General features: G+C 47.4%; 2 protein-coding genes across 4 annotated transcripts in view; both read left to right on the forward strand.

Moving 5' to 3' along the window:
- Positions 1–19,477, forward strand: part of LOC140421495 (uncharacterized) — a 395,230-nt gene extending 375,753 nt beyond the window's left edge. The window contains exon 3 of the transcript XR_011946849.1: positions 19,346–19,477. The gene's annotated coding sequence lies outside the window, so the exon portion shown is untranslated. The remainder of the gene's footprint in view (positions 1–19,345) is intronic.
- A 7,093-nt stretch (positions 19,478–26,570) lies between these two features.
- The window catches only part of LOC140421484 (uncharacterized), a 33,762-nt gene continuing 32,909 nt past the window's right edge, over positions 26,571–27,423 (forward strand). For 2 of the 3 annotated variants that reach the window (XR_011946842.1, XM_072506231.1), the window contains exon 1: positions 26,571–26,644. Coding sequence is in view for 1 of the 3 variants with exons in the window: in XM_072506230.1 (XP_072362331.1) it covers positions 26,611–26,644 (34 nt within the window). In the remaining 2 variants the exon portion in view is untranslated. The remainder of the gene's footprint in view (positions 26,645–27,423) is intronic. The other variant, XM_072506230.1, reaches the window with a different exon arrangement.

The following is a 27,423-nucleotide window of genomic DNA, read 5'->3' on the forward strand; positions in this document are numbered from 1 at the left end:
ATTTGCAATATGCAGGTACCCCACATGAGTGTGAGATCATCAGCACACAACACAACACTGGCCCATTTATACCTAAGTCAGTTCCCAGAAAAGCAGGTAATACACCCCAGAGACCCCAGCCCACAGACACGTGCCCACCCCTGAAAATTTATGTGAATGGCTCCTCCACAGTTTTGAATGGAAAGAGAATCACCGGTTGTGGCATTTATCTAGAGGACGCGCAGGGACGCGCCCGAGATGAGATTTCATTAAAGTTGCCAGGACATCTAGGCTCGCAGGCAGCAGAGCTGGCAGCCACAGCGTATATTGTTGATCACCCTGACTCGTTTCCGACCCCAGCAGACATATATTCAGACAGTTTATATGTCTGTAATAGTTCAACAGAATTCCTACCCCTGTGGGAAACTAGAGGATTTGTTTCCGCAGACGGAAAGCCCCTACCCTCAGCCCCATTACTCGAGCATATCCTAGAGACAGCTAAAGATAGGAAATATGACATAATTAAGGTTCGCAGTCATCACCGCTATTTCCCCCCTTGTAACGTTAAAGCAGACGCCCTAGCGAAGGCAGGGTCCAGGCATGGTTACTTTTGGAATCCCCCCCCCCACCGAGAGCACCCCAGTACACGCGGTTCAGGTCTCACAGACTAACATTCAGGATCTAGCAAAAGCCCAAAAAGACGAACAAAAGCTCAGGGTGGTTTTAAAAGGGACCTTCCCAGCCCCGTACGATAAGTTTAAGAGCACAATCACCACACATCACGGTGTGATTTTGAAAGGAGGCATTTATGTAGTTCTCTGCCAGGACAGGAACCAGATTATTTGTCAGTTCCATGACAATCATGGACACCAAGGCATTGAACCCACCCTAACCCATCTCAAACCTCTCTGCTGGTGGCCTGATTTAAAAGCCGATTTTACACAGTTTCGTGTGATCAGTTTCGGGAGCGGCCACAGGGAGCAAGTGATGCTGGGAGAGGTAAGTACTGTGTAAAAACTTCCTTACCTTCAAGGTCAGCTGTTAGTTTCGTGTGATCATTTTCGGGAGCGGCCACAGGGAGCAAGTGGTGCTGGGAGAGGTAAGTACTGTGTAAAAACTTCCTTACCTTGCAGGTCAGCTGTTAGTTTCGTGTGATCAGTTTCGGGAGCAGGCCTATTGGCTGACTGTAAATCAGGAAGGATACAAAAGGTGTGGCTGAAGTGCCTTTTAGAAACAGAGTGCTGGAAGCAAACAGAGTGTATCTGAGTTTGGGTAAGGCTGAGTTCGGGTAAGAGGTGAGTGAGGGCTGTGTTTTTTTTTTGGAGTTTGGTGTTTGGGGTTGAGTTTCCTCCCCCCCCCCCAAAAAAAAAAAACAATTGATTAAGTAAATTAATTAACTGGTTAAGGGAATTTGGTGCTCGCCTCAAGGAGGTGCAGAGAAGCAGACCTGTGAGGGAGTCTCGGGAGCAATTACATCACAGCCAGCAGGTAAGTGATTGGCTTGTGACTGGTAAGTGATTTCTTTTATCTTTTCTCTCTTTGACTTTCTCTTAGCTGTGTAGAGTAGTTCAAATTTAACTTCCGGTTTAAGTCATGGCAGGAGAGCTTAGACCCGTGTCATGCTCCTCTTGTGAGATGTGGCAATTCAGGGACCCTTCTGGTGTCCCTGACTCCTTCATCTGCAAGAAGTGTGTCCAACTGCAGCTCCTGTTAGACCGCTTGACGGCTCTGGAGCTGCGGATGGACTCACTTTGGAGCATCCGCGATGCTGAGGAAGTTGTGGATAGCACATTCAGTGAGTTGGTCACACCGCAGATTAAAATTACTAAGGCAGATAGGGAATGGGTGACCAACAGACAGAGGAAGAGTAGTAAGGCAGTGCAGGGATCCCCGGCGGTCATCTCCCTCCAAAACAGATTTACCGTTTTGGAAACTGTTGGGGGAGATGGCTCACCAGGGGAAGGTGGCAGCAGCCAGGTTCATGGCACCGTGGCTGGGTCTGCTGCACAGAAGGGCGGGAAAAAGAGTGGCAGAGCTATAGTGATAGGGGATTCAATTGTAATGGGAATAGCAGGCGTTTCTGCGGACGCAAACGAGAATCCAGGTTGGTATGTTGCCTCCCTGGTGCAAGGATCAAGGATGTCTCGGAGCGGCTGCAGGGCATTCTGGAGGGAGAGGGTGAACAGCCAGCTGTCGTGGTGCATATAGGCACCAACGATATATGTAAAAAACGGGATGAGGTCCTACAAGCTGAATGTAGGGAGTTAGGAGTTAAGCTAAAAAGAAGGACCTCAAAGGTAGTAATCTCAGGATTGCTACCAGTGCCACGTGATAGTCAGAGTAAGAATGACAGGATAGCTAGGATGAATACGTGGCTTGAGAGATGGTGCAAGAGGGAGGGTTTCAAATTCCTGGGACATTGGGACCGGTTCTGGGGGAGGTGGGACCTGTACAAATCGGACAGTCTGCATCTGAGTGGGACCGGAACCAATGTTCTCGGGGGTATGTTTGCTAGTGCAGTTGGGGAGGGTTTAAACTAATCTGGCAGAGGGATGGGAACCAATGTAGGAAGTCAGTGGGGACGGAAAAAAAAGGCAGGAAGGGAGAGTGTGTAAAGCATGACCAGAGAAAGCAGGGCAGAGAGCAAGGAAAGTCTACATTAAACTGCATTTATTTCAATGCAAGAGGCCTGACGGGCAAAGCGGATTAACTCAGGGCATGGATGGGCACATGGAACTGGGATATTATAGCTATGACTGAAACATGGCTAAGGGAGGGGCAGGACTGGCAGCTCAATGTTCCGGAGTACAGATGCTATAGAAAGGATAGAACAGGAGGTAAGAGAGGAGGGGGAGTGGTGTTTATGATTAGGGAGAACATCACAGCAGTACTTAGAGGGGATATATCCGAGGGTTCGCCCACTGAGTCTATATGGGTGGAACTGAAAAATAAGAAGGGAGAGATTACCTTGATTGGACTGTACTACAGGCCCCCAAATAGTCAGCGGGAAATTGAGGAGCAAATATGTCAGGAGATTACAGATAGCTGCAAGAAAAATAGGGTGGTAATAGGGGACTTTAACTTTCCCAACATTGACTGGGACAGCCACAGCATTAGGGGCTTGGATGGAGGGAAATTTGTTGAGTGTATTCAGGAGGAATTTCTCATTCAGTATGTGGATGGACCGACTAGAGAGGGGGCAAAACTTGACCTCGTCTTGGGAAATAAGGAAGGGCAAGTGACAGAAGTGTTAGTGAGGGATCACTTTGGGACAAGTGACCGTAACTCCATTAGTTTTATGATAGCTATGGAGAATGATAGGTCTGGCCCAAGAGTTAAAATTCTTAATTGAGGCAAGGCCAATTTTGATGGTATCAGACAGGAACTTTCAGAGGTAGATTGGGGGAGACTGTTGGCAGGCAAAGGGACGGCAGGTAAATGATAGGCTTTTTAAAATGTGTTAACCAGGGTTCAGGGTAAGCACATCCCCTTTAGAGTGAAGGGCAAGGCTGGTAGAAGTAGGGAACCCTGGATGACTCGAGATATTGAGACTCTGGTCAAAAAGAAGAAGGAGGCATATGACGTACATAAACAACTGGGATCAAGTGGATCCCATAAAGAGTATAGAGATTGTCGAAATAGAGTTAAGAGGGAAATCAGGAGGGCAAAAAGGGGACATGAAATTGTTTTGGCAAATAATGCAAAGGAGAATCCAAAGAGCTTCTACAGATACATAAGGGAAAAAGAGTAACTAGGGACAGAGTAGGGCCTATTAAGGATCAACAAGGACATCTATGTGCAGAGCCACAAGAGTTGGGTGAGATACTGAATGAATATTTCTCATCGGTATTCACGGTGGAGAAAGGCATGGATGTTAGGAAACTAAGGGAAATAAATAGTGATGTCTTGAGAAGTGTGCATATTACAGAGGAGGAGGTGCTGGAAGTCTTAAAGCGCATCAGATAAATCCCCGGGACCTGATGAAATGTATCCCAGGATGTTGTGGGAGGCTAGGGAAGAAATTGCGGGTCCCCTAACAGAGATATTTGAATCATTGGCAGCCACAGGTGAGGTGCCTGAAGATTGGAGAGTAGCGAATGTTGTGCCCTTGTTTAAAAAGGGCAGCAGGGAAAAGCCTTGGAACTACAGACCGGTGAGCCTAACGTCTGTAGTAGGTAAGTTGCTAGAAGGTATTCTGAGAGACAGGATCTACAAGCATTTAGAGAGGCAAGGACTGATTCGGGGCAGTCAGCATGGCTTTGTGCGTGGAAAACCATGTCTCACAAATTTGATTGAGTTTTTTGAGGGGGTGACCAAGAAGGTAGATGAGGGCAGTGCAGTAGACGTTGTCTACATGGACTTTAGCAAAGCCTTTGACAAGGTACCGCATGGTAGGTTGTTGCAGAAGGTTAAAGCTCATGGGATCCAGGGTGAGGTTGCCAATTGGATTCAAAATTGGCTGGACGACAGAAGTGGTTGTAGAGGATTGTTTTTCAAACTGGAGGCCTGTGACCAGTGGTATGCCTCAGGAATCGGTGCTGGGTCCACTGTTATTTGTGATTTATATTAATGATTTGGATGAGATTTTAGGAGGCATGGTTAGTAAGTTTGCAGATGACACCAAGATTGGTGGCACAGTGGATAGTAAAGAAGGTTATCTAGGATTCCAACGGGATCTTGATCAATTAGGCCAGTGGGCCGACGAATGGCAGATGGAGTTTAATTTAGATAAATGTGAGGTGATGCATTTTGGCAGATCGAATCAGGCCAGGACCTACTCAGTTAATGGTATGGCGTTGGGGAGAGTTATAGAACAAAGAGATCTAGGCGTACAGGTTCATAGCTCCTTGAAGGTGGAGTCGCAGGTGGACAGGGTGGTGAAGAAGGCATTCGGCATGCTTGGTTTCATTGGTCAGAACATTGAATACAGGAGTTGGGACGTCTTGTTGAAGTTGTACAAGACATTGGTACAGCCACACTTGGAATACTGTGTGCAGTTCTGGTCACCCTATTATAGAAAGGATATTATTAAACTAGAAAGAGTGCAGAAAAGATTTACTAGGATGTTACCGGGACTTGATGGTTTGAGTTATAAGGAGAGGCTGGATAGACTGGGACTTTTTTCCCTGGAGCGTAGGAGGCTTAGGGGTGATCTTTTCGAGGTCTATAAAATAATGAGGGGCATAGATAAGGTAGATAGTCAACATCTTTTCCCAAAGGTAGGGGAGTCTAAAACTAGAGGGCATAGGTTTAACGTGAGAGGGGAGAGATTCAGAAGGGCCCAGAGGGGCAATTTCTTCACTCAGAGGGTAGTGAGTGTCTGGAATGTGCTGCCAGAGGTAGTAGTAGAGGCGGGTACAATTGTGTCTTTCAAAAAGCATTTAGATAGTTACATGGGTAAGATGGGTATAGAGGGTTATGGGCCAAGTGCGGGCAACTGGGACTAGCTTAATGGTAAAAACTGGGCGGCATGGACTGGTTGGGCCGAAGGGCCTGTTTCCATGCTGTAAACTTCTATGGTTCTATGATTCTACTCACTACATTGAAAATTGCTTGATCTGTGCCCAGAACAATCTGGTCAGATATGCACGAGAGGCTCAGCTTAGTCACACCCGCCCCGTTAACTGGACGAATTTGCAGATAGATTATATAGGACCCCTACCCCCCTGCAGAAATGGTTTTAAGTATGTGTTGGTGGTCATCGACACCTTCACAAAATGCGTGGAAGCTTTTCCATCTAGGAAGAATACGGCCAAAACAACAACTAACATCCTAACACAGCACATCTTTACAAGATGGGACCTCCCACGCAGTATAGAGTCCAATCAAGGCTCCCATTTTACAGGACGGGTAATGAAAAACATCCTCACAATTTTCGGAATTAGGCAGAAGTTTCACATTGCATACCACCCCCAGTCAAGCGGCATTGTAGAGAGGATGAACAGAACTCTAAAAGCCACTCTCAGGAAAATGGTGCATCAAAACAACAGCACCTGGGACTCAGTTCTCCCCTTTGCACTGATGTTCATAAGAAACAGTAAGAAGTTTTACAACACCAGGTTAAAGCTCAACAGGTTTGTTTCGATGTCACTAGCTTTCGGAGCGCTGCTCCTTCCTGAGGAAGGTGCAGCGCTCCGAAAGCTAGTGACATCGAAACAAACCTGTTGGACTTTAACCTGGTGTTGTAAAACCTCTTACTGTGCTCACCGCAGTCCAACGCTGGCATATCCGCATCATGTTCATAAGAAACATGGTATCCACGTCCACAGGATACACCCCCCACAATCTCATGAACGGACGCCCCATGAAAGGGACAGAGTATTTATTAGGACTGGATTTGGCCAGCCCCGCAATCACCACCCTCACGCATGAAAATCCTGTACAGCAGCTTATTGAGAACATAAAGGCAGCCCAGCACGCAGCAGCTGTGAGACTTGGGACCAGGAGGAAACAAAGCAAAGCTTGTTTCGATAAAACGGTACACGCCACCGAGTTTGTAGTAGGACAGCAAGAGATGCTTTCCCTATACAACCCCAGTTCATTCCTTTCCCCCAAATTTTCTGGACCGTACTCCATTTCGGACAAAGTCAGCCCTTCAGTATACAAGGTCACATATCCCAATGGCAAGTTTGCATGGTTTCACATAAACCAGCTTAAGGCTTATGGCTCGCAGAACAACCATGCACACCACATCTCGCTTGCAGCAGCAGATGAGCACACCCGCCCACAGATGACGCATTCCTACCCTCCCCCAGCCAGTCCAGCCCGTCCTCAGACACAACTTCAACTCCACTCCCAGAAGCACGACTCCGCCTCTCCCTTCCTTCAACCAGCAGCGACAGCGACAGTGATAGCGATAGCAATGATGACAGCCACAGCACACCACGTTATGAATACACCCCTCCACAACGCCCCACTCCCAGCATGATTCCAGTGATCCCTTCAAAATCACATACATCAAAGCCCCTGACCCAGACCCACCGCCCGACGCTTACAGATTAAAACCTAGTAGCTTCAACCTCGACACACTATTCTGGCACCGAGACAGTTCGTTCAGGCTCATCCGGAATGATGAGATGGACCCCAATTCGCCCCAAGCAGCTTTAGCCAAACTACTCCAGTCAAGAGTATGGCAGCCGGGAGAAGATGATGACATAGAGTTTGACTCCCACCAAACGAATCCCTTTGTGACCCTATTCGCAACTGAGCAATGAGGTGGTCACATGATGGTAAAAAGGAACCGATGGAGAGATACGGTGTCCTTTCGGTTGGAACCTGCACCATGTTTGTAATGTATATTTGTTCGTTTAATGTACATGTTAATTGTTGTTTGTGAATTTAAATGTTTCATGGCCCCATGCCACGTCTTGATGCAGGCAGGACTACCCAATGGCTGTTAATGGAACACGTTTGTCAACAGACAACGGTTCAGAGGAACTAGTTTGGCGACAGACACCACTCATAGCAACTCTCCTGATTCGATAACGAGAGGCAGCCCCCACGACGACCACATTCTTACCCGTTCCTGCCGGTTGCTCAGGCAGTGGAGAAACGACACTGGTTTCCGCCCAGCCTGAGGACCCCCCTCTGGACAGCTACGCTCGGGTAGACCACAAACGGCACTGATCATCGTCCTACCCGGGGATTCCCCCCATTTCTTACCGGCACCCCATTTTGGCCTGTTACGTTCAAAATTCTTTTGTTTGTTTCTGGCGACCCTTAGTTTGCTTCCGTATGCTATTTACATTCTCAAACACTAGGATGGTAGATCGCACAGGCTGCGAGGCGGCTCGCACTGTGTCAGTCTTTTTCTCCGATGTCTTGTCCAAAGATTCGGTTTAAAAAAAAGAAAATGAGGGAGTCACAGATGGTGACCAATTATAATGGGTAATTGCCAACAAAGGACAGACAGACAGACATACGAGCTCTTAAGCAAGATAATAACAGATATTATGCTTGTGTCCCTAGATCTCCAGAACCTCAGAAACCCCAGAGGAAGGAAAAGAAGAAGACAGAAAAAAGGAAAGATGAAGACAACTTTCGCGTTTTTCACCTGGATCTTCGCGGGACCCCTTCAGTTGCACACGGACGTTACCCCCTAACCCCTACCACACAGACCGTGAATGATTCCCATCCCTGCCATACACGGTACCCTGAGATAGTTAACCCCGAGATAGTTACCCCCGAGACAGTTACTGATACCCCGACCTGGTGTGACAAGTTTATCACCTGGTATTCACTATCTTACATAGTAGAAGCACTCTTAGTACTGGAAATACTCTGCAGTGTCGTGCAGACACTTCGACTCAGGAAAAGGCGAAGGAGAGCCTCCCGCTCTCGCACCCCGGTATACACGTTTAGGTCCCCTATTTTCGGACTTCACCAAACCCCCCAACCCCTCGAGTGAATTAAAGTGCATCCGTTTATCTTTATGTGTGTTTTGTTCGTTCAATAAAGAAATGTAAACCTCTGTGCTTGACTGCCAAGCCAGAGGAACTTGTGTTGCTGTTATTTGTACAGTTTAAAGTGTTCTCGATTTTTTATTTATTGCTTGAGTGAGGATAGTTTATTGAGGATAGTTTGGGTTCCAGTTTTTTATTTTGTAATGCATGCCTGAATGTCATAGCGCCCCGTAGAGTTTTATAATGATGTGTACATGTAAAATGATTTTAGGTTAAAAATTGTGATTCATAGGATAGGGCAGTGTAGAGCCAGTGAAGTGTTTATGGGTGCCCCGCTTGGTCAGAGAACGAAGGCGCCATGGTAATGTGATCCTTCGCGCTTCGCATTGAGGATCACAAGGAGGGTGTGTAGCCATCTGGGATGGCCACTTCTCGATTACAAAATGGACACTTTGCAAAGGTTGCAGGGAAAATGGACAATACGGAGAAAACAAGCAGGTGAAATGAAAATCGCTTATTGTCACAAGTAGGTTTCAAATGAAGTTATGGTGGAAAGCCCCTAGTCGCCACATTCTGGCTCCTCTTCGGGGAGGCTGGTACGGGAATTGAATCGTGCTGCTGGCCTGCCTTGGTCTGCTTTAAAAGCCAGCTATTTAGCCCTGTGCTAAACCATCCCCTAGGTTCAGGTTCAGGGTTTGTTTGTTTATTGGAGCCGCAGCTCCCAGAGAAGACCAAAACTGTCGGCCCATTAGCATACTAATGGCCCATCTCCAGGAACAAAAGAGTAACATTTGAGTAACCGATACTAAGGCAGACACCCCGGCGCCAGAGGAGACCTGAACAAAGCAGGCCAACGGCCACCTAGGACAAGCCCAGCCATCAGGGCACCCACTCCTTTATTGGATGAAATCCATAGGAACGATCCAGAAACGGCCCAATTGATTGGGGCCAAGTTCAAGGCCCGCTAGTTCAAGGCCCGCTCAAAAGAGAACTCTTTTGTAAGAAGGAACTCCTAAGAGAGAATCGTTCTCTTGGATCCGGCTATCACCGAGGAGAGACCTGTCCAACGGCTGCAACAGAAACAAGTAAGTCCAAGGTCAACACACGCTACCAGACAGACGACCTTAGCTGTTATCCCGTACCAGTTCCACCCCAGCAGCCTCAGAACCAAACAACGGCCATTGGTCCTCTGACTGAGTGGGCGCCCGAAGCTGCTTTAGCAGTAGTGATAGTTTAGTTATATTTGGGCATGAGTATATTTAACTGTGTGTGTAAATAAATAAGCATTTGACTTTGAAGTAACTAACTGGTGTATCGAGTCTTTCGGTTTCTGTCTTGGTCTGCAGTCTCTGTGAATATAAAAACCTAACGGTAACTTCTTGTTTTCCAGTTTTTCCCCAAAAAAGTGACGTCAGAGGGAAGCTGTGATCTGATTGGTTGATAGCAAATCTGCCCCAAATTTTAAAACAAATCACTGCTAAACTCGTAAACTTAAATTAAACTAATTAATTAATTAGTGATGGCTGGTCAGGTGATGTGCTTGAGCTGCTTGATGTGGGAGCTGGCAGATCCCATTGAGAGCTGCAGCGACCACATCTGCAGTAAGTGTTGGCTGCTCGAAGAGCTCCGGCTCAGAGTTGATGAGCTGGAGTCTGAGCTTCAAACACTGAGGCACATCCGGGAGGGGGAAACTTACCTGGACACTGTGTTTCAGGAGGCAGTCACACCTGTCAGAGTAAGTAGTTTAAATCCTGCCAGTGGCCAGGGACAGCAGGGTGTGACTGCAAGTCAGGCAGGTAAAGGGAACCAGCAGTCAGGAACTCAGGAGCCTCAGCCCTTGACCCTGTCCAACAGGTATGAGGCACTTGCTCCCTGTGTGGATGGCGAACAGGGCTGCAGAAAGGATGAGTCAGCTGACCAAGGCACCATGGTTCAGCAGGCCATTCAAGGGGAGGGAGTAAATAGGCAAGTTGTAGTTGTAGGGGATTCTATTATCAGGGGGATAGATAGTGTCCTTTGTGAGCAGGATAAAGAGTCCCGCATGGTATGTTGTCTGCCCGGTGCTAGGGTGTGGGACATCTCTGACCGGCTTGAAAGGAACTGGAGAGGGAGGGGGAGGATCCAGTTGTTGTGGTCCATGTCGGTACCAACAACATAGGCAAGTCTAGGAAAGAGGACCTGTTTAGAGATTATAAAGAGCTAGGATTCAAATTTAAAAACAGGTCCTCAAGGGTCATAATCTCCGGATTACTGCCCGAGCCACGTGCAAATTGGCATAGGGAGGCAAGAATAAGGGAAGTTAACACGTGGCTGAAAGAGTGGTGTGGGAAAGAGGGGTTCCTTTTCATGGGACACTGGCATCAGTTGTGGGACAGGGGGGACCTATACCGTTGGGATGGTCTCCACCTGAACTGAGCTGGGACCAGTGTTCTGGCGAAAAGAGTAAATAGGGTGGTCAATAGGACTTTAAACTAGAGATTGGGGGGGGGGGGGGGGGGAGGGGAAGTCAGGGAACCAAGAGGTGAAGTAATCAGTGGGAAGCGTAGCTGCTTAGGAATACAAAAAAGCACGAAAAGACAAAACTCAGGTGAGGTTACGATAGTCCCCATCCCACAAAATATGACACAGTGTATGGAAAGGCTCAGTAAACCAAGGTCCACCACACTAAGAAAACAAAAAGGGACGGTCAATAGAGAATTAAAGATGCTGTATTTAAATGCGCGCAGTGTACGGAACAAGGTAGACGAGCTTGTGGCCCAGATTGTGACTTGCAGGTATGATGTGGTAGGCATCACCGAGACGTGGTTGCAGGGGGTTCAGGACTGGCATTTAAACATTCAGGGATTCACAACCTATCGAAAAGACAGAGAGGTGGGCAGAGGGGGCGGGGTTGCCTTGTTAATTAGGAATGAAATTAAATCAATAGCACTAAACGACATTGGGTCAGATGGTGTGGAGTCTGTGTGGGTAGAGTTGAGGAACGACAAAGGCAAAAAAAACATAATGGGAGTTATGTACAGGCCTCCTAACAGTGGTCAGGACCGCAGGCACAAAATGCACCACGAAATAGAAAATGCATGTCAGAAAGGCAAGGTCACGGTGATCATGGGGGACTTCAATATGCAGGTGGACTGGGTAAATAATGCTGCCAGTGGACCCAAGGAAAGGGAATTAATTGAATGTTTACAGGAGGGCTTTTTGGAACAGCTTGTGATGGAGCCCAGGAGGGAACAGGCCATTCTGGACTTCGTGTTATGTAATGAGCCAGACTTGATTAAAGGTCTTAAAGTAAGGGAACCCTTAGGAGGCAGTGATCATAATATGGTAGAATTCAATCTCCAATTTGAAAGAAAGAAGGTAGAATCAGATGTAAAGGTGTTACAGTTAAATAAAGGTAACTCCAGGGACATGAGGGAGGAACTGACGAAAATCGACTGGGAGCAGAGCCTATTGGGAAAGACAGTAAACAGCAATGGCAGGAGTTTCTGGGAGTAATTGAGGACACAGTACAGAGGTTCATCCCAAAGAAAAGAAAGGTTAACAGAGGGGGGATTAGGCAGCCATGGCTGACAAAGGAAGTTAGGGAATGCATCAAAGCAAAAGAGAAAGCCTATAATGTGGCAAAGAGTAATGGGAAGTCAGAAGATTGGGAAGGCTACAAAAACAAACAGAGGATAACAGAGAGAGAAATAAGGAAAGAGAGGATCAATTATGAAGGTAGGCTAGCCAGTAACATTAGGAATGATAGTAAAAGTTTCTTTAAATACATTAAAAACAAACGGGAGGCAAAGGTTGACATTGGGCCGCTCCAAAATGACGCTGGTAATCTAGTGATGGGAGACAAGGAAATAGCTGAGGAACTAAATAAGTACTTTGCGTCAGTCTTCACAGTAGAAGACATGAGTAATATCCCAACAATTCCGGAGAGTCAGGGGGCAAAGTTGAATATGGTAGCCATCACAAAGGAGAAAGTGCTAGAGAAACTAAGAGGTCTATAAATTGATAAATCTCCAGGCCCAGATGGGCTACATCCTCGAGTTCCAAAGGAGATAACTGAAGAAATAATGGATGCGTTAGTTATGATCTTTCAAAAGTCACTGGAGTCAGGGAAAGTCCCAGAGGAGTGGAAAATCGCTGTTGTAACCTCCCTGTTCAAGAAGGGAACAAGGAAAAAGATGGAAAATTATAGGCCAATTAGCCTAACCTCGGTTGTTGGCAAGATTCTAGAATCCATTGTTAAGGATGAGATTTCTAAATTCTTGGATGTGCAGAGTCGGATTAGGACAAGTCAGCATGGATTTAGTAAGGGGAGGTCATGCCTGACAAACCTGTTAGAGTTCTTTGAAGAGATAACAAATAGGTTAGACCAAGGAGAGCCAATGGATGTTATCTATCTTGACTTCCAAAAGGCCTTTGATAAGGTGTCTCACGGGAGCCTGCTGAGTAAAATAAGGGCCCATGGTATTCGAGGCAAGTTGCTAATATGGATTGATGATTGGCTGTCAGGCAGAAGGCAGAGAGTTGGAATAAAAGGTTCTTTCTCGGAATGGCAACCGGTGGCGAGTGGTGTCCCGCAGGGTTCAGTGTTGGGGCCACAGCTGTTCTCTTTATATATTAACGATCTAGATGATGGGACTGGGGCATTCTGGCTAAGTTTGCCGATGATACAAAGATAGGTGGAGGGGCAGGTAGTATGGAGGAGGTGGGGAGGCTGCAGAAAGATTTAGACGGTTTAGGAGAGTGGTCCAAGAAATGGCTGATGAAATTCAACGTGGGCAAGTGCAAGGTCTTGCACTTTGGAAAAAAGAATAGAGGCATGGACGATTTTCTAAACGGTGACAAAATTCATAATGCTGAAGTGCAAAGGGACTTGGGAGTCCTAGTCCAGGATTCTCTAAAGGTAAACTTGCAGGTTGAGTCCGTAATTAAGAAAGCAAATGCAATGTTGTCATTCATCTCAAGAGGCTTGGAATATAAAAGCAGGGATGTACTTCTGAAACTTTATAAAGCATTAGTTAGGCCCCATTTAGAATACTGTGAGCAATTTTGGGCCCCACACCTCAGGAAGGACATACTGGCACTGGAGCGGGTCCAGCGGAGATTCACACGGATGATCCCAGGAATGGTAGGCCTAACATACGATGAACGTCTGAGGATCCTGGGATTATATTCATTGGAGCTTAGTAGGTTGAGGGGAGATCTAATAGAAACTTACAAGATAATGAATGGTGGATGTAGGGAAGTTGTTTCCATTAGCAGGGCCTTCCACAGCTTTTCACAGAAATTTCTCCTGTGAAATTCATTGCCACAGAGGGCGGTGGAGGCCAGGACGTTGAGTGTCTTTAAGACAGAAGTTGATAAATTCTTGATTTCTCGAGGAATTAAGGGCTATGGAGAGAGCGGGTAAATGAGGTTGAAATCAGCCATGATTGAATGGTGGAGCGGACTCGATGGGCCGAATGGCCTTACTTCCACTCCTATGTCTGTGACAGTGTGCCCACCTCTCTGTCTTTTCGATAGGTTGTGAATCCCTGAATGTTTAACTTTGCACCTTATGGCGGTCTCGAAAGACACCTGGCAACTCGAGAGCAAACGTAATTAGAATTAAGGAAGGCGACCATATTGACCGCTATATTCAGAGCCAACGAAAGAAATAAACATTTAGCAACAGGATCGAGGGTGAATTAGCACAAAGAGCGCAAGGGAGCACAATTTAGCAACTGCACCGAGGCACGGACGGGATGCGAACCCGCGATCTTCGGTTTACGAGACCAACGCCTTTCCTCTTGGCCACCGCACCGCGTGCAACGGAGGAGTGTTAATTGCACTGTGAGTTGTTACCATTTGGAGTCTGGGGCCAAAATTGATGAGAGAAGAAGAATCAGTAGAACATTTAAAAAGATATTGTCAGAACTTGAGAACGGGAAACAACCGTGATTTAAATGCAAGGTGAAAAATGCAATAGAAATACCTCTTACAAATAGGTGCAGGTAGCGTCAGTTGAATCTTGTCCCTTCCCGCCCCTCCGACACTATATTGTTCTCAGTGAGTTGAGCAGTGAGCGGGCGCAGGATGGTCACAGGCTGCTGGATGTTCAAATGTCGCTATTTCCGCTCCATCACTTGCGAATGCAGCTGATAACCGCCGCACACTTTTTCAGCTTTACGTCTGTGGTGTCCCCGGTCACAGTTTCCGTTTGGTGCTCTTATACCATTGTGATATCCTCGACATTGCTGCCGCTGCTCGATTCTTGTGTCTTGTTGGATCTCAGTGCAGTGGGACCTGAATCTGGATTTCTGCTATGACAGATAATTGCCTGCGCCGAAGAGCGATTGATTCAGGAACTATAGCGGGAACCGCCTCTCGCTCTCCTCGTTATGATCTCTCTACTCAGTATTTCCTTCACTGCAAAACCCCCATTCTCCACTCACTGTGTAACCAGATATTATTGTTAATTAAATAATAATGATTATGGTGCGGGTGACCGTTACGTTGGTCAAAATTAGGCTGATTCTGAATTTTGAAATTATTATTGATTTCAGTCCGTTTCTGTCAGACTGGAGCCACCAAGACCAGTGGAACACTTGGACGCTGAAATGAGGGTTGAAGAGGATATTGACGTCACACATCAATACGATCTATCCCGACGATCCTGATACACAGTCAACATCCGGGCAGCTTGCAATGTTCATGTTCCGTCTGATTGGAGAGAATCTGAGTAGCAGCAAAGGCAGAAGTGATCTCAATATGACACACATATAGAGAAATACCAGTACACAAATATAAATATCCCTATATATGCCTGTGCCGTCAATCACATTACAGCAGAAAGGCAGTGGATCCCAGAAATAAACCAACACCGAGAGGGGGAGAGGATAGGATGGGGGTGGAGGGGGGCTAGGGGGAGATATTCATTTGGGTGCCCGGGACCCAAAATGGCGGCGCCCGCGGGTCGCACATGGGGCGCTGGGGGGGGAGGGGGGTTGGGGGGTGTTTGGGATGTGCTGTCCTCGTTCTTCTCCGGGGATTGCGGTGACCCCCCGGGACCGGCACACTGCCGCGAAATGACCCTTTTTGCCGCAGCTCTTACAAGTAGCTGCGCGGGCCGGGCAGCGCTGCCAGGGGTGTTTCGCCTGCCCGCAAAAATAGCAGCGGGCCCCCCCCCCCGGGGATGGTCTGGCGCTTTAACCGCGCAAGCTTGCGTGGGGGGGGTGGGGGGGGGTGCCGGGGAGTTGATCGCGATGGGGGTCCACGTAGCCCAAGGGGCTGCCGCGCGGTCGGGGCCGTAGGCGCGGGCGTTTTGGGAGGCCACATCAAGGGAGGCTGCAAGGGCCCGTGCCTCTGAGAGTCCTAGCGAATTTCTTTCTAAAAGTCTTTGACGAATTTGGGGAGAGTTCATGCCTGCCACGAATGCATCACGAATTAGCAGGTCCGTGTGTTCGATCGCGTTCACTGGCAGGCAGTTGCAGCCTCATCCCAAAATTATCAGCGCGCCGTAGAATTCCTCGAGCGATTCTCCGGGACTTTGCTGTCTCGTCGCGAGTTGGTGGCGCGCGTAGACCTGGTTTATGGGCCGAACGTAGATGCCCTTCAGCAATGCGAGCACTGTCGTAAAATCCTCTGCGTCTTCTATTAGTGAGTAAATTTCCGGGCTCACCCTCGAGTGCAGGACCTGCATTTTCTGCTCTTCCGTGATCCGGCTGGGGGCCGTTCGAAGGCAGTTTTCAAAGCATGCTAGCCAGTTCGTTGCGTGGGGGCTAATCCGCAGGCACTCCGGGGCAATCCGGAGCTCCATAGTCTTTTAAGCTCACTTAATAAATTGTAGCGCACAATGACTTACGTGAGACGAGAAGCGATGAAGCCGATCTAGGCTTTATTAAGTGAGACTTGTCCCCAGCAGCTCAGCAACAGAATGAGGCTGCGGGGAGAAGCTCGAGCTCTTATACTCCGCCTTCAGGGCGGAGCCAGAAGTCGGCAGATCCAACCAGGACCCGGGACCTGTCAGCCAATAGCCTCTCGGCTTCACAGGTACCACATGACCCCTAATACATACCACCACACTCATTCACCCGCACTCACTCTCCTACCCTACTCACTCACTCTTCTCTCTTATGCAAGGTCCCTAAATCAGCGAGGGAATGTCTGCAATGAGAGAGAAAGGGAGAACTGGAGCGAGACATGAGCACGACTGGCGCCGGAATGTGACTGTGTGGCCCGAGATTTTTTCATCATAGAATTTACAGTGCAGAAGGAGGCCATTCGGCCCATCGAGTCTGCACCGGCTCTTGGAAAGAGCACCCTACCCAAGGTCAACACCTCCACCCTATCCCCATAACCCAGTAACTCCACCCAACAATAAGGACAATTTGGACACTAAGGGCAATTTATCATGGCCAATCCACCTAACCTGCACATCTTTGGACTGTGGGAGGAAACCGGAGCACCCGGAGGAAACCCACGCACACACGGGGAGGATGTGCAGACTCTGCACAGACAGTGACCCAAGCCAGAATCGAACCAGGGACCCTGGAGCTGTGTATGCTATCCACAAGGCTACCGTGCTGCCCATTGGCGAGCGACGGAGGATAGTTCAGACAGCCGGGAGAAGGCGCCAGAGGCGGGGAAACTGCCAGGGCCGGGGAAAGAGCAAGGACGTGAGGGACAGGGCAGGGATGGGAGGAAAACATAGAGATGTGGGGGACAGGGCAGAAATAGGGGGGAAGCACAGGGATGTGGGGACAGTGTAGAGATGTGGGGACAGGGCAGAGATGTGGGGAAAGGACAGAAATGTGAGGAAAGGACAGAGATGTGGGCACAAGGCAAAGATGTGGGGGACAGGGCAGGAGTGGGGGGAAGCACAGCGATGTGGGGGACGGGGCAGAGATGTGGGGATCGGGCAGAAATGTGATGACAAGTCAGAGATGTGGGGGACAGGGCAGGAATGGGGGGAAGCACAGAGATGTGGGGACAGGGCAGAGATGTGGGGACAGGGCAGAGATGTGGGTCTCAGGGCAGAGATGTGGGGGACAGGGCAGAGATGCTGGGGAAAGCACAGGGAGATGTAGCAAAGGGCAGAGAGCTGGTAGACAGCGGAGTGAGCGAGGGGAAGATGCAGAGAGCTGGTGGAAGGCGCAGAGAGCTGAGGGAATAGCAGTGTTCCGAAGAAAGTCCATTGAATGGACGATAAGAATCGGGGTAAAGTGCAAAATACTGGCGAAAAGCTCAAAGAGGCCGCGGAAAGCGCCAGGAACCGGGAAAACTTCCAACGAACCGGGAAAAGTGAAGAGCATATGGGCAAAGCACAAGGAGATGGAGGAAAGCGCAGAGAGCTGTGGTCAAATGCAGAGAGCTTAAATAAAGCGAAGGGAGCAGGAGAAAGGTGCAGTGATCCAGCGGGAATCGCAGAGAGATGGGGAACGCTCAGAGAGCGCGGGGCGGGGTGCGGGGGGATTGCAGGCAGTCCGGTCTCAATGACAGGCGGAATGTGGAGTTAACACCACAATCAGCACAGCCAGGAGCTTATTGAATGGGGGAGGAGGCTCGACGAACCGAAAGGCCGACTTCTGCTGTCACTGTGCATGATCCTAAAATTAGAGAATGTTGCAATTACTCAAATTAAGAGTTTTATTGTAATTACATAAGTACATTTCTTGAAGGAAAGTCGAATTCTTTGTTTTGGGGATTGGGGAATAATGAGGGAGAGAAATGAAGGAGCAGCAGTCAGCTTGAATCAGGCAATTTCCAAAGTTGTAATGATAGAAATGAAGAGACAACTTCTTCATCACAAGTGCTGTTGATTGTGACGTACAAACTTCGCAGATGGAACAGAATGTTGGAAAATGTGAGATTAGACACTTTGGTAGGAGGAAGAACATAACGGAATATTATTTATGACACAACTCAGTTAGCTGGATTGTGACGTACACAGCTCAGTTAGCTGGATTGTGACGTACACAGCTCGGTTAGCTGGATTGTGACGTACACAGCTCTGTGAGCTGGATTGTGACGTACACTGCTCAGTTCGCTGGATTGTGACGTACACAGCTCAGTTAGCTGGATTGTGACGTACACTGCTCAGTTCGCTGGATTGTGACGTACACAGCTCAGTTAGCTGATTTGTGACGTACACAGCTCAGTTAGCTGGATTGTGACATACACAGCTCAGTTAGCTGGATTGTGACGTACACTGCTCAGTTCGCTGGATTGTGACGTATACAGCTCCGTTAGCTGATTTGTGACGTACACAGCTCAGTCAGCTGGATTGTGACGTACACAGCTCAGTTAGCTGGATTGTGACGTACACAGCTCAGTTAGCTGGATTGTGGCGTACACAGCTCAGTCAGCTGGATTGTGACGAACACAGCTCAGTCAGCTGGATTGTGACGTACCCAGATCAGTTAGCTGGAATGTGACGTACGCAGCTCAGTTAGCTGGATTGTGACGTACACATCTGGATTGTGACGTACACAGTTCAGCTAGCTGGACGGCTGGTTCGCGATGAAGAGCAATCCCGATAGCGTGGGTTCAATTTCTGGACCGGCTGAAGTTATTCATCAAGACCCACATTCTCAATCTTGCCTCTCGCCTGAGGTATGGTGGCCCTCAGGTTAAATCACCACCAGTCAGCTTTCAAAAGGACAGAGCAGTCTCCGGGACTATGGGCCATTTGAATTTTATTTTACATGGTGGCTGAAATAATGGGGAAACACCATTCAGATGGATGGCATCAAAATGACAGTTTTGTCATGTGACTGAGATGGAGAAAGAGATGTGTGTTTCTAAAGAGGGGACAAAACAGTGGTGATCCACAAGCAGTAGAACTAATCGGAGCTTAAATGTGGATGTAGGATTTATTGCGAAAATGCTGGGATCAGTTCATAGTTCCAGAGAAATTTGAAATATATGTTTACTTAAAAATTACAAATACCAGAGTCTAACTTGTCCAATGGACCATTCTCCCCCAGCGACACCGTCTCCACCCACTCTCTACAGCCTGGTCTCCTCCTGACAGCAACACAACACCGACGGCTCCGTGACCTACGGCTGTTTAGCGATGGACTATTCCCCAGAAACCACCAGCCTTACCTGGAAGAAAGATGGGCAGCCGATCACCATTGGAGTTAAGAAATACCCGTCAGTGAGAAACAAGAAGGGAACCTACACCCTGAGCAGCCAGTTAACCATCACCGAGTCAGAGGGGGGATGCAGCAAAGTCAGCTGTGAGGTTCGACACAGCGGCTCAGACAAGAGCATTGGAATGAAATGTAAGTGTTGTGGAAACTGTGAGAAACAGACGCTTTGATTGCTTTATTTACATCTTTGGTCATAACACATTTATTGTTCTCTGCATAGTTCTGATTCCTGCGAGAAATAGTGACCACAGAGAAACTTTTCAAATATAATTAGTCATTTTATTCGTTCCAACATCTTCTTCAAGAAATGTCGAACTTGTGTTTCTTGAAGGTCCTCTACCTGACATCCATCCAAATGTTCTCACCGTGAGTTCTAATGAATAAATCTCAAGACAGAAATTTGCAACCATGGTCTGTTCAATCAACGATTTCCGTCCAAAGTCAATGACGGTGAAGTGGCTGAAGAATGGACAAGCCATGGGTTCAGGAATTGTCACCTCTCCCGCCTGTGAAGTGAACGGGAACTTCTCGGCGAGCAGTCGGCTGACAGTCTCCGCTGGGGAATGGTTCAGCAAAGCGGTCTATACCTGCCAGGTCACTCATCAAGAGGTCACCCAAAGTCGCAACATCACCGCGTCTGGTAAGAGACTCAAACAGAGGAAACAATAAATCATCCTGCACTCTGATGTTAATCCAAATCAGGAATTTACTGAAGTTAGTGCAAAGCACAGAACAACTTCTAATTTACTGCCATGTAGTTTGTGTTTCATTCTGATGTAAGAGCTGCATTAGGATTGCTCGCCATTCACGATTTTATGAATATAGAAATAAATGTTTCGTCCTAACTTCAAGTAATTTAGTGAGTGAGGTGGACTTGATATCAGCTTTATCCTGAGACAGCTAATTGTATTTGAGAGGCAGTGGTGTCTGAAACACTTAACTGATAACAGCTCGGGACGAAGTGTTGGAAACTTCATCCAACCTATTTATGGATCAGCCTTCGGTATTAGGTTCCTGAGATCAGGAATGGAATATTTGTATTGGGAATGCGGCAATACTGATTCATTAGAATGGTATCGGGGCTGACTGTATTTCACAATGAGAATAGTTTTCACAGACCAAACTGGTTTTCCATTGTCTATAGAAGATTAATGGCGATCTTTAGAAGTTTCGAAGTTGATTTATTCCCAGTTGGAGATTGAAGGCTGAATACTGTTGTCCTGATTCTGAAACTTGGGTTCATTTTCATGTTTTCAATCACAGATTCTTCCATTTGCACTGATGCATCAGTAACAATACTGTCGTCACCAATAGAACAGGTCTTACTGGAGGCGACTGTAACCTTAACCTGCGTCATTTCGAATGCTCCTTATGGAGTCAACGTGTCCTGGAGTGAAGCGAAGAAGCCGCTGAAATCAGAGATTGCCGACCAGCCTGGGGCAGATACTGAGAGTGTGGTCAGCAAATTAAACATCTCGACACAATCCTGGCTGAGTGGGACTGTGTTTGACTGTGTGGCGAGCCATCAGGACCTGCCAACTCCTTTAAGAATTTCAATCCACAAAAAAATAGGTGAGCGGTGAGATTGAAGCAGTAAGTGAGGCATTGTGTCTATTTCTAGTGTCAGTGCAGCGGTCAGTATTTACCATTCAGTGTATTTATGGCCCATTCTGATTGGTAATTCCACTAACTAAATACTCTGGGCCTGTTGATCTTAAGGGGAAAATTGATATGCAGATGAATGAACAATGAAACCCAACAGTGATATTGGGTTTAGATGGAGCGAGACCATAGACCACAAGACTTAGGAGCAGATGTAGGCCATTGGGCCCATCAACACCGGCCCAGCCTTCAGTGAGATCATGACTGATCTGATGTGATAATCTTCAACTCCTCTTTCCCGGCTTATCCCCATATCCCTTGCCGGCTTTACTGATTTAAAATATGTCCCTCTCAACCTTGAACATACTGACCGACCCAGAATCTATAGCCCCCTGGGTTAAATAATTCCACAGCTTCATTACTCTCTGAGAGAGGAAATTCCACCTCATCTCTGTGTTAAATGGGCGCACCCTCACTTTGTGATCCTGCACGCTGCTCCTAGACGCTCCCACAGGGGAAAACAACTCCTCAGCGTCTATCCTAAGAAGCTCCCTGAGAATCCATACTCGGGATCAACCTCGTGATCCTTCTCTGGACTGCCTTCAAAACCAATCTGTCTTCCTTAGATAAAGGCACCGAGACTATTCAAAGTATACCAGGTGTAGACTAACTAATGCCTTGTATAGTTTTAGCCAGACTTCCCCATGTTTATATTCTATTCCCTTTGAAATAAATGTCAACATTCAATTTGTCTCCATATTACCTGCAGAACTTGCTTTGTGTGTTTTCTGCACGAGGACCTCCAATTCCCCCGTTACGCCAGCTTTCTACAGTCTTTCTCCATCTAAATAATGTTCCTCCTCCTTCCAAAGTGTCTAACCTCACATTTTCCTACTTCATATTCCATCAGCCTCGTTTTTACTCAGTAACTAAAAGTGTTTCTGTCCCTCTGTGGATATTCTGTAATCTTCACCTTTCTACCTATTTTTTTGTCATCTGCAAACGTGGGAATAGTACATTCATTTATTAAACACAGTTTTGAAATTCATGTATATTACATCTACTGCCCCCCCCCCTCTCTCGCCTTCTCGTTATCGCCTCAAATAAGAGCAATACATTTGTCAGGCAATGATTCCCCCTTCACGAAGCCGTGCTGTCTCTGTTTGATTATATTGTGTATGTTTAAATGCTCAGCGATTGGATGCGTTATAATGGACTCTAACCGTTTCCCACTGACAGATGTTAAGGTCACTGGCCTATAGTTACCTGTTTTTGTCTCGGCTGAAGACGTCTCCGCTCAGAAATTCGTCTCCCTCAGCTGCTTAGTGAGAGGTTTCTCCCCCCGAGAGATCTTCGTCAAGTGGACCGTCAATGACAAGCCGGTGAATCCCGGGAACTACAAGAACACCGAGGTGATGGCGGAGAACGGCAATAGCTCCTTCTTCATGTACAGCCTGTTATCCATTGCAGCGGAGGAGTGGGCCAGCGGCGCTTCTTACTCCTGTGTGGTGGGACATGAAGCCATCCCCTTGAAGATCATCAACAGAACGGTTGATAAATCCAGCGCTAAACCCAGTTTTGTGAACATTTCCCTTGCTCTGATGGACACCGTTAATTCAGGTCAACTAGAATCTATGGGTTACATGTCTAACTGAAATAAAAATAATAAAGTATTTTTCCTCTAATTGTGATTTAATTGCACAGCCGCTTAATTAATGGAGCTTCCACTTTGCTGATGTCAGATTGGTTTCTGAGACCCGGATTTCTACAGGTCTCGGCCTCAAGTCTGATACAACCAGTGCTCCCAGCTCAGATACACCCTGGGTTAGAGACAGAGTAAAACTCACTCTTCACAGAATTCAGCAAAATATCTTCACTGACTTTCCCCCCCCCCCCCCGCTGAGGAGAAATCGGACACTTTCCCATTTCAGACAAACAAACACATCACATTTAGACCTCGGTGTTCCTGCTTCTCCCATTGTCCATCCCTTTAAAATTGATGTCAGATTTAAGTTTCTGTATCACACCCACTGGGAACTGAATTGAGGGTCACACAGAAACATGGACCAACAATCCTCAGTCAAAGAGAGGGGAAAGGGAAATTGTTCATCCACTGTACCCCCCCACTTCACCAGCAGAGAGAGGGAGGGGCTTTAGTTAATCCTCTGTACCCCCACTTCACCAATAGAGGGAGGGGAGGGGCTTTAGTTAATACACTGTCACCCCACTTCCCCAACAAAGAGAGTGGGAGGGGCATTAATCAATCCACTGTCTCCCCACTTCCCCCACAGAGAGGGGGGGGGCATTAGTTAACCCACTGTCTCCCCACTTCCCCAACAGAGAGAGGGGGAGGGGCATTAGTTAATCCACTGTAACCCAATTCCACGACAAAGAGAGGAAGAGGGACATTACTTAATGCACCGTACCCCCACTTCCCCAGCAAAGAGGGGGGGAGAGGCATTAGTTAACACACTGTGCCCCCACTTCCCCAACAAAGAGAGGGGAGGGGTATTAGTTAACACACTGTGCCCCCACTTCCCCAACAAAGAGACGGTGGGGGCTGAGTTAATCCACTGTACACCCGCTTCCAACAATGAGGGGGAGGGACATTCGTTAATCTACTGTGCACATGCTTCCAACAATGAGTGGAGCGGTATTATTTAATCCACTGTACCCACACTTCCCCAGCAAAGAGCAAAGGGGCAGTGCTAACCCATTTTACGTCCACTTTCCCGACCAAAGAGGAGGAAGGTGACGAGTGAACTCTCTGTATCTCCACCTCCAGCAGGGAGAACCCAAAGGCAATTTGCTGAGCTGACCAGAGAGAGGGAGATTATTAACTCAATATCCTCCCAGTCCCCAAGCAGGGAGTTTGGAAGTAAACGGTTCACTCGACTAAGAACTCAGTTACTGACATTACAAGAAGTCATGTAGCTTACCGGCTGAAGGGTTTAAAAGACCATCATGATAAAGATGTATTTTTTTAGCACCCTTGTTCCTCTTAACCGTATGCTAAGACCGATTCCCCAAAATCCAAATCCAAACTGGTGATTGAATTCTCCCTGGGTTTTCAGTGTTCTCTCTTGAGGCACTTCCTTGTATTTTTGCATTCGGTCAATGATGTCAGCTTGCATCTCACAGAAAACACGTTTATAAGCAGAAAGTTCAACATATTCTACATCGGTACCAATAATACCCACAACTGGCAAAGCTACAGGCAGCTGATACAAATACACAGACAGATACACAAACACGACACACACATGCACACAGACCCACAAACATACACACGCTCACACGTAGACACAAACACACATATAGGCACCTACATAGAAACACATGCAAAAACATACACCCAGGCACAACGAACCACTCATATTTTGACACCAAAACACACGCAAACGTGCGCAAAAATTCACAATCATGCACATAAACACAAAAAAGCACCCGTTTATACACACACTGACACACGTGCACATATACACATACACACACAAATCCACACACACAAGCGGCTACACAAATGTACACAAAGAGACACGTACAGCCACATGTCCACACAGATACACAAACATATAAAACCAGACAAGCAGGCTGACTGAAGAATATGAAACACAAATGTAACCAATAACATATACATTAGCAGAATTTCACGATGACAGAAATATTTCCATTCAGAGACAATAATCCACATTAACACACTAATGGGCTCACGTATACACATATTAGCAGACTCGTGCACACATTAACACGAACACACATGAATACACATGGAGGCATCAATACACATCAATAGATAGTTAGAAACAACCATCAACGCATAAATAGCACTGCTGCCTCACAGCGCCATAAACCCGGGCTCCATTCCAGCCTTGAGGGATTGTCGGTGTGGAGATTCCACGTTCTCCCGTGTCTGTTCCTGTTTCCTCCGCGTGCTCCAGTTTCCTCCCACAGTCTAAATATGTGCAGGTTAGGTGGATTGGCCATGCTAGATTACCCCTTAGTGCCCACAACGTCAGGTGAGGTTACGAGGTTCTGGCGATAGTGCATTAATTTATCTAGTACCTTATTTGCAACAGTTGCCTTCCCTTTATGTTGAGCTCCTGTTCTCTCTTTCTTGTGTCTGTTACAGTTGTACATACATTTGGCAGCTCGGAGGGCATGTGTTCTGTTCTCACTGTGACCCTCAATCGTTATTTTCCCTTTTGTAAACATAAAAAAAACTTTTGTGTAATATTTTCGCTGGAATTTTAATTAATATTGAGGGGAAAATGAAGAAAATCAGACTAATCTGAACTCCTTTCTCAAAGGTCCATCGGCACTGATCCTTTCTCCCGATTATACAGTTGTCTCCCCTTTCCCAGACAGAAATTTCTCACCAGTCCTGTTTGGGATGTGTCTGAACTCAAGGCCCCTCAGTGAAAGAGCCACTGCGCCACCAAGCGGCCCATCCGGGTTAAGACACCTTCACCTTTGCCTTTTTATGGTAAACTCCAGAGACAGAATGATTGCACAGCTGAAGAATTCCACAGATTCTCTACCCTCTGATGGAAGAATATCTCCTCATCTCTGTCCTAAATTTGAGATCCCTTCCTCTTAGATTATTCCCTCTGGTCCTAGACTCTCCCACCAGAGGAAATAAGATGATTTTTCAGGCTGTGTAACTGGGTTCAAGCTCTTTCCACAGTCAGTTCACTGGATCACTCCCACTCAGGTGTGTGTGTCTCGGGGCTTTTCCAGTCACACTGATGTTTGAAATCTCTTCCCACAGTCAGAACAGACAAGCACATTGACAGTTTGTGATATTTAGATCCTAATGAATTGAGTGACAGTTGGTCATATTTGGTTCGAGTTGCCCAATCCTCCCGTTCTAATGCCTGAAAAATAAGTTTACAAAAATGATCACTGTAAGAATCGGATGGAAATTCACAACAAACCATTCTAGTTTCTATCGAACCTTCTTTCCTCTCTTGCTTTCCCCAAGCCTGTGGTCCAGTCAAATTAAAAGACCAAAATCAGCGAGTCCCAACAGAAGTGTCACTGCCTGTGCGGAGTCTGCCCGTTCTCCCCGTGTCTGCGTGGGTTTCCTCCAAGTGCTCCGGTTTCCTCCCACAGTCCCAAGATGCGCGGGTTAGGTGGATTGGCCATGCTAAGTTGCCCTTATGTTAGAGGGGGCTGCTGGGTTACAGCGATAGGGTGAAGGTGTGGGATTAAGTCGGGCGCTCTTTCCAAGAGCCGGCGCCGACTCGATGGGCCGAATGGCCTCCTTCTGCACTGTAAATTCTATGATTCTACCTCTGTGGTTATTGAACAATCAGCGAGTCAGCCTGAAACCAGCCTCACAATGCCCAGGTGATTGACGGCAGCTCCGGACCAATAGAAAGAGGAGGCGCGGAACTGGAGGACCGTCCGGGGGCAGCGAGTCCTCCAACCAATCGGAGTGAATGAGGGGCGGGCCCGCTGTGATTGAAGCATGCGCAGTGTGGGTAATGGCGATGCAGAAGGAAGTCTTTTTCAGATCGGAAATTGGTAAGAGGCGTTTAACAATATGGAGGGAGCGAGAGATCGCGGGAGCGGGCGGAAACGTTGTGTAAAGTTGTTGAAATCGCAAACCTCGGAAAGGTTTACGGCACCATATTTGTACCGAGCGGGGCTGCAGTTCCTCATCTTCGGCTCGGGTTAACGGCCGCCATCCTTTTTGGATGTGCATCAGGGCGCATGCGCATTTGTTGTCTTTGTCGGGGGCCATGTTTCAACGAGTGGGAGGAGCTTGTTCCACATTGTTCAGAATGGAGACAACTTGTCCATCAAACTGCATTTGTCTTTGACTCCCAATGTCTTATTGATGATGCAAAGCGGTGGCAGAGATGGAAAGAAAAGGAAGCCAATCCTGCTCTTATTAGACATTCTGTCCCATGTGTCCAAAGTTCTGAGTCTCTGTTCAACCACATGAAGACCCAGGAGAGAAATTCACAACCCTGAGTAGACGTCACCCTCAAATCGAGGGACTGCTGATGACAAGAGGGTCAGTGTGCAGCGGGGGTCATGAGCGGTCATCCTTAACCCATAAGCAGGAGGGGAGAATGTTGTGAATTTCTATCCTGGACTGACGGTGATTAATTTTGGAAACACCTTTTACAGGGGATTAGTAGGGGAGGATTTACACGTGTGTGCGTGGGTTTCTTGCGGGTGCTCCCATTTCCTCCCACAGTCCAAAGACGTGCAGGTTAGGTGGATTGGCCATGCTAAATTGCCCTTAGTGTCCAAAATTGCCCTTAGTGTTGGGTGGGGTTACTGGGTTATGGGGA

The sequence above is a fragment of the Scyliorhinus torazame genome, chromosome 5 (genome assembly GCF_047496885.1).
Source record: "Scyliorhinus torazame isolate Kashiwa2021f chromosome 5, sScyTor2.1, whole genome shotgun sequence".
Lineage (NCBI taxonomy): Eukaryota > Metazoa > Chordata > Chondrichthyes > Carcharhiniformes > Scyliorhinidae > Scyliorhinus > Scyliorhinus torazame.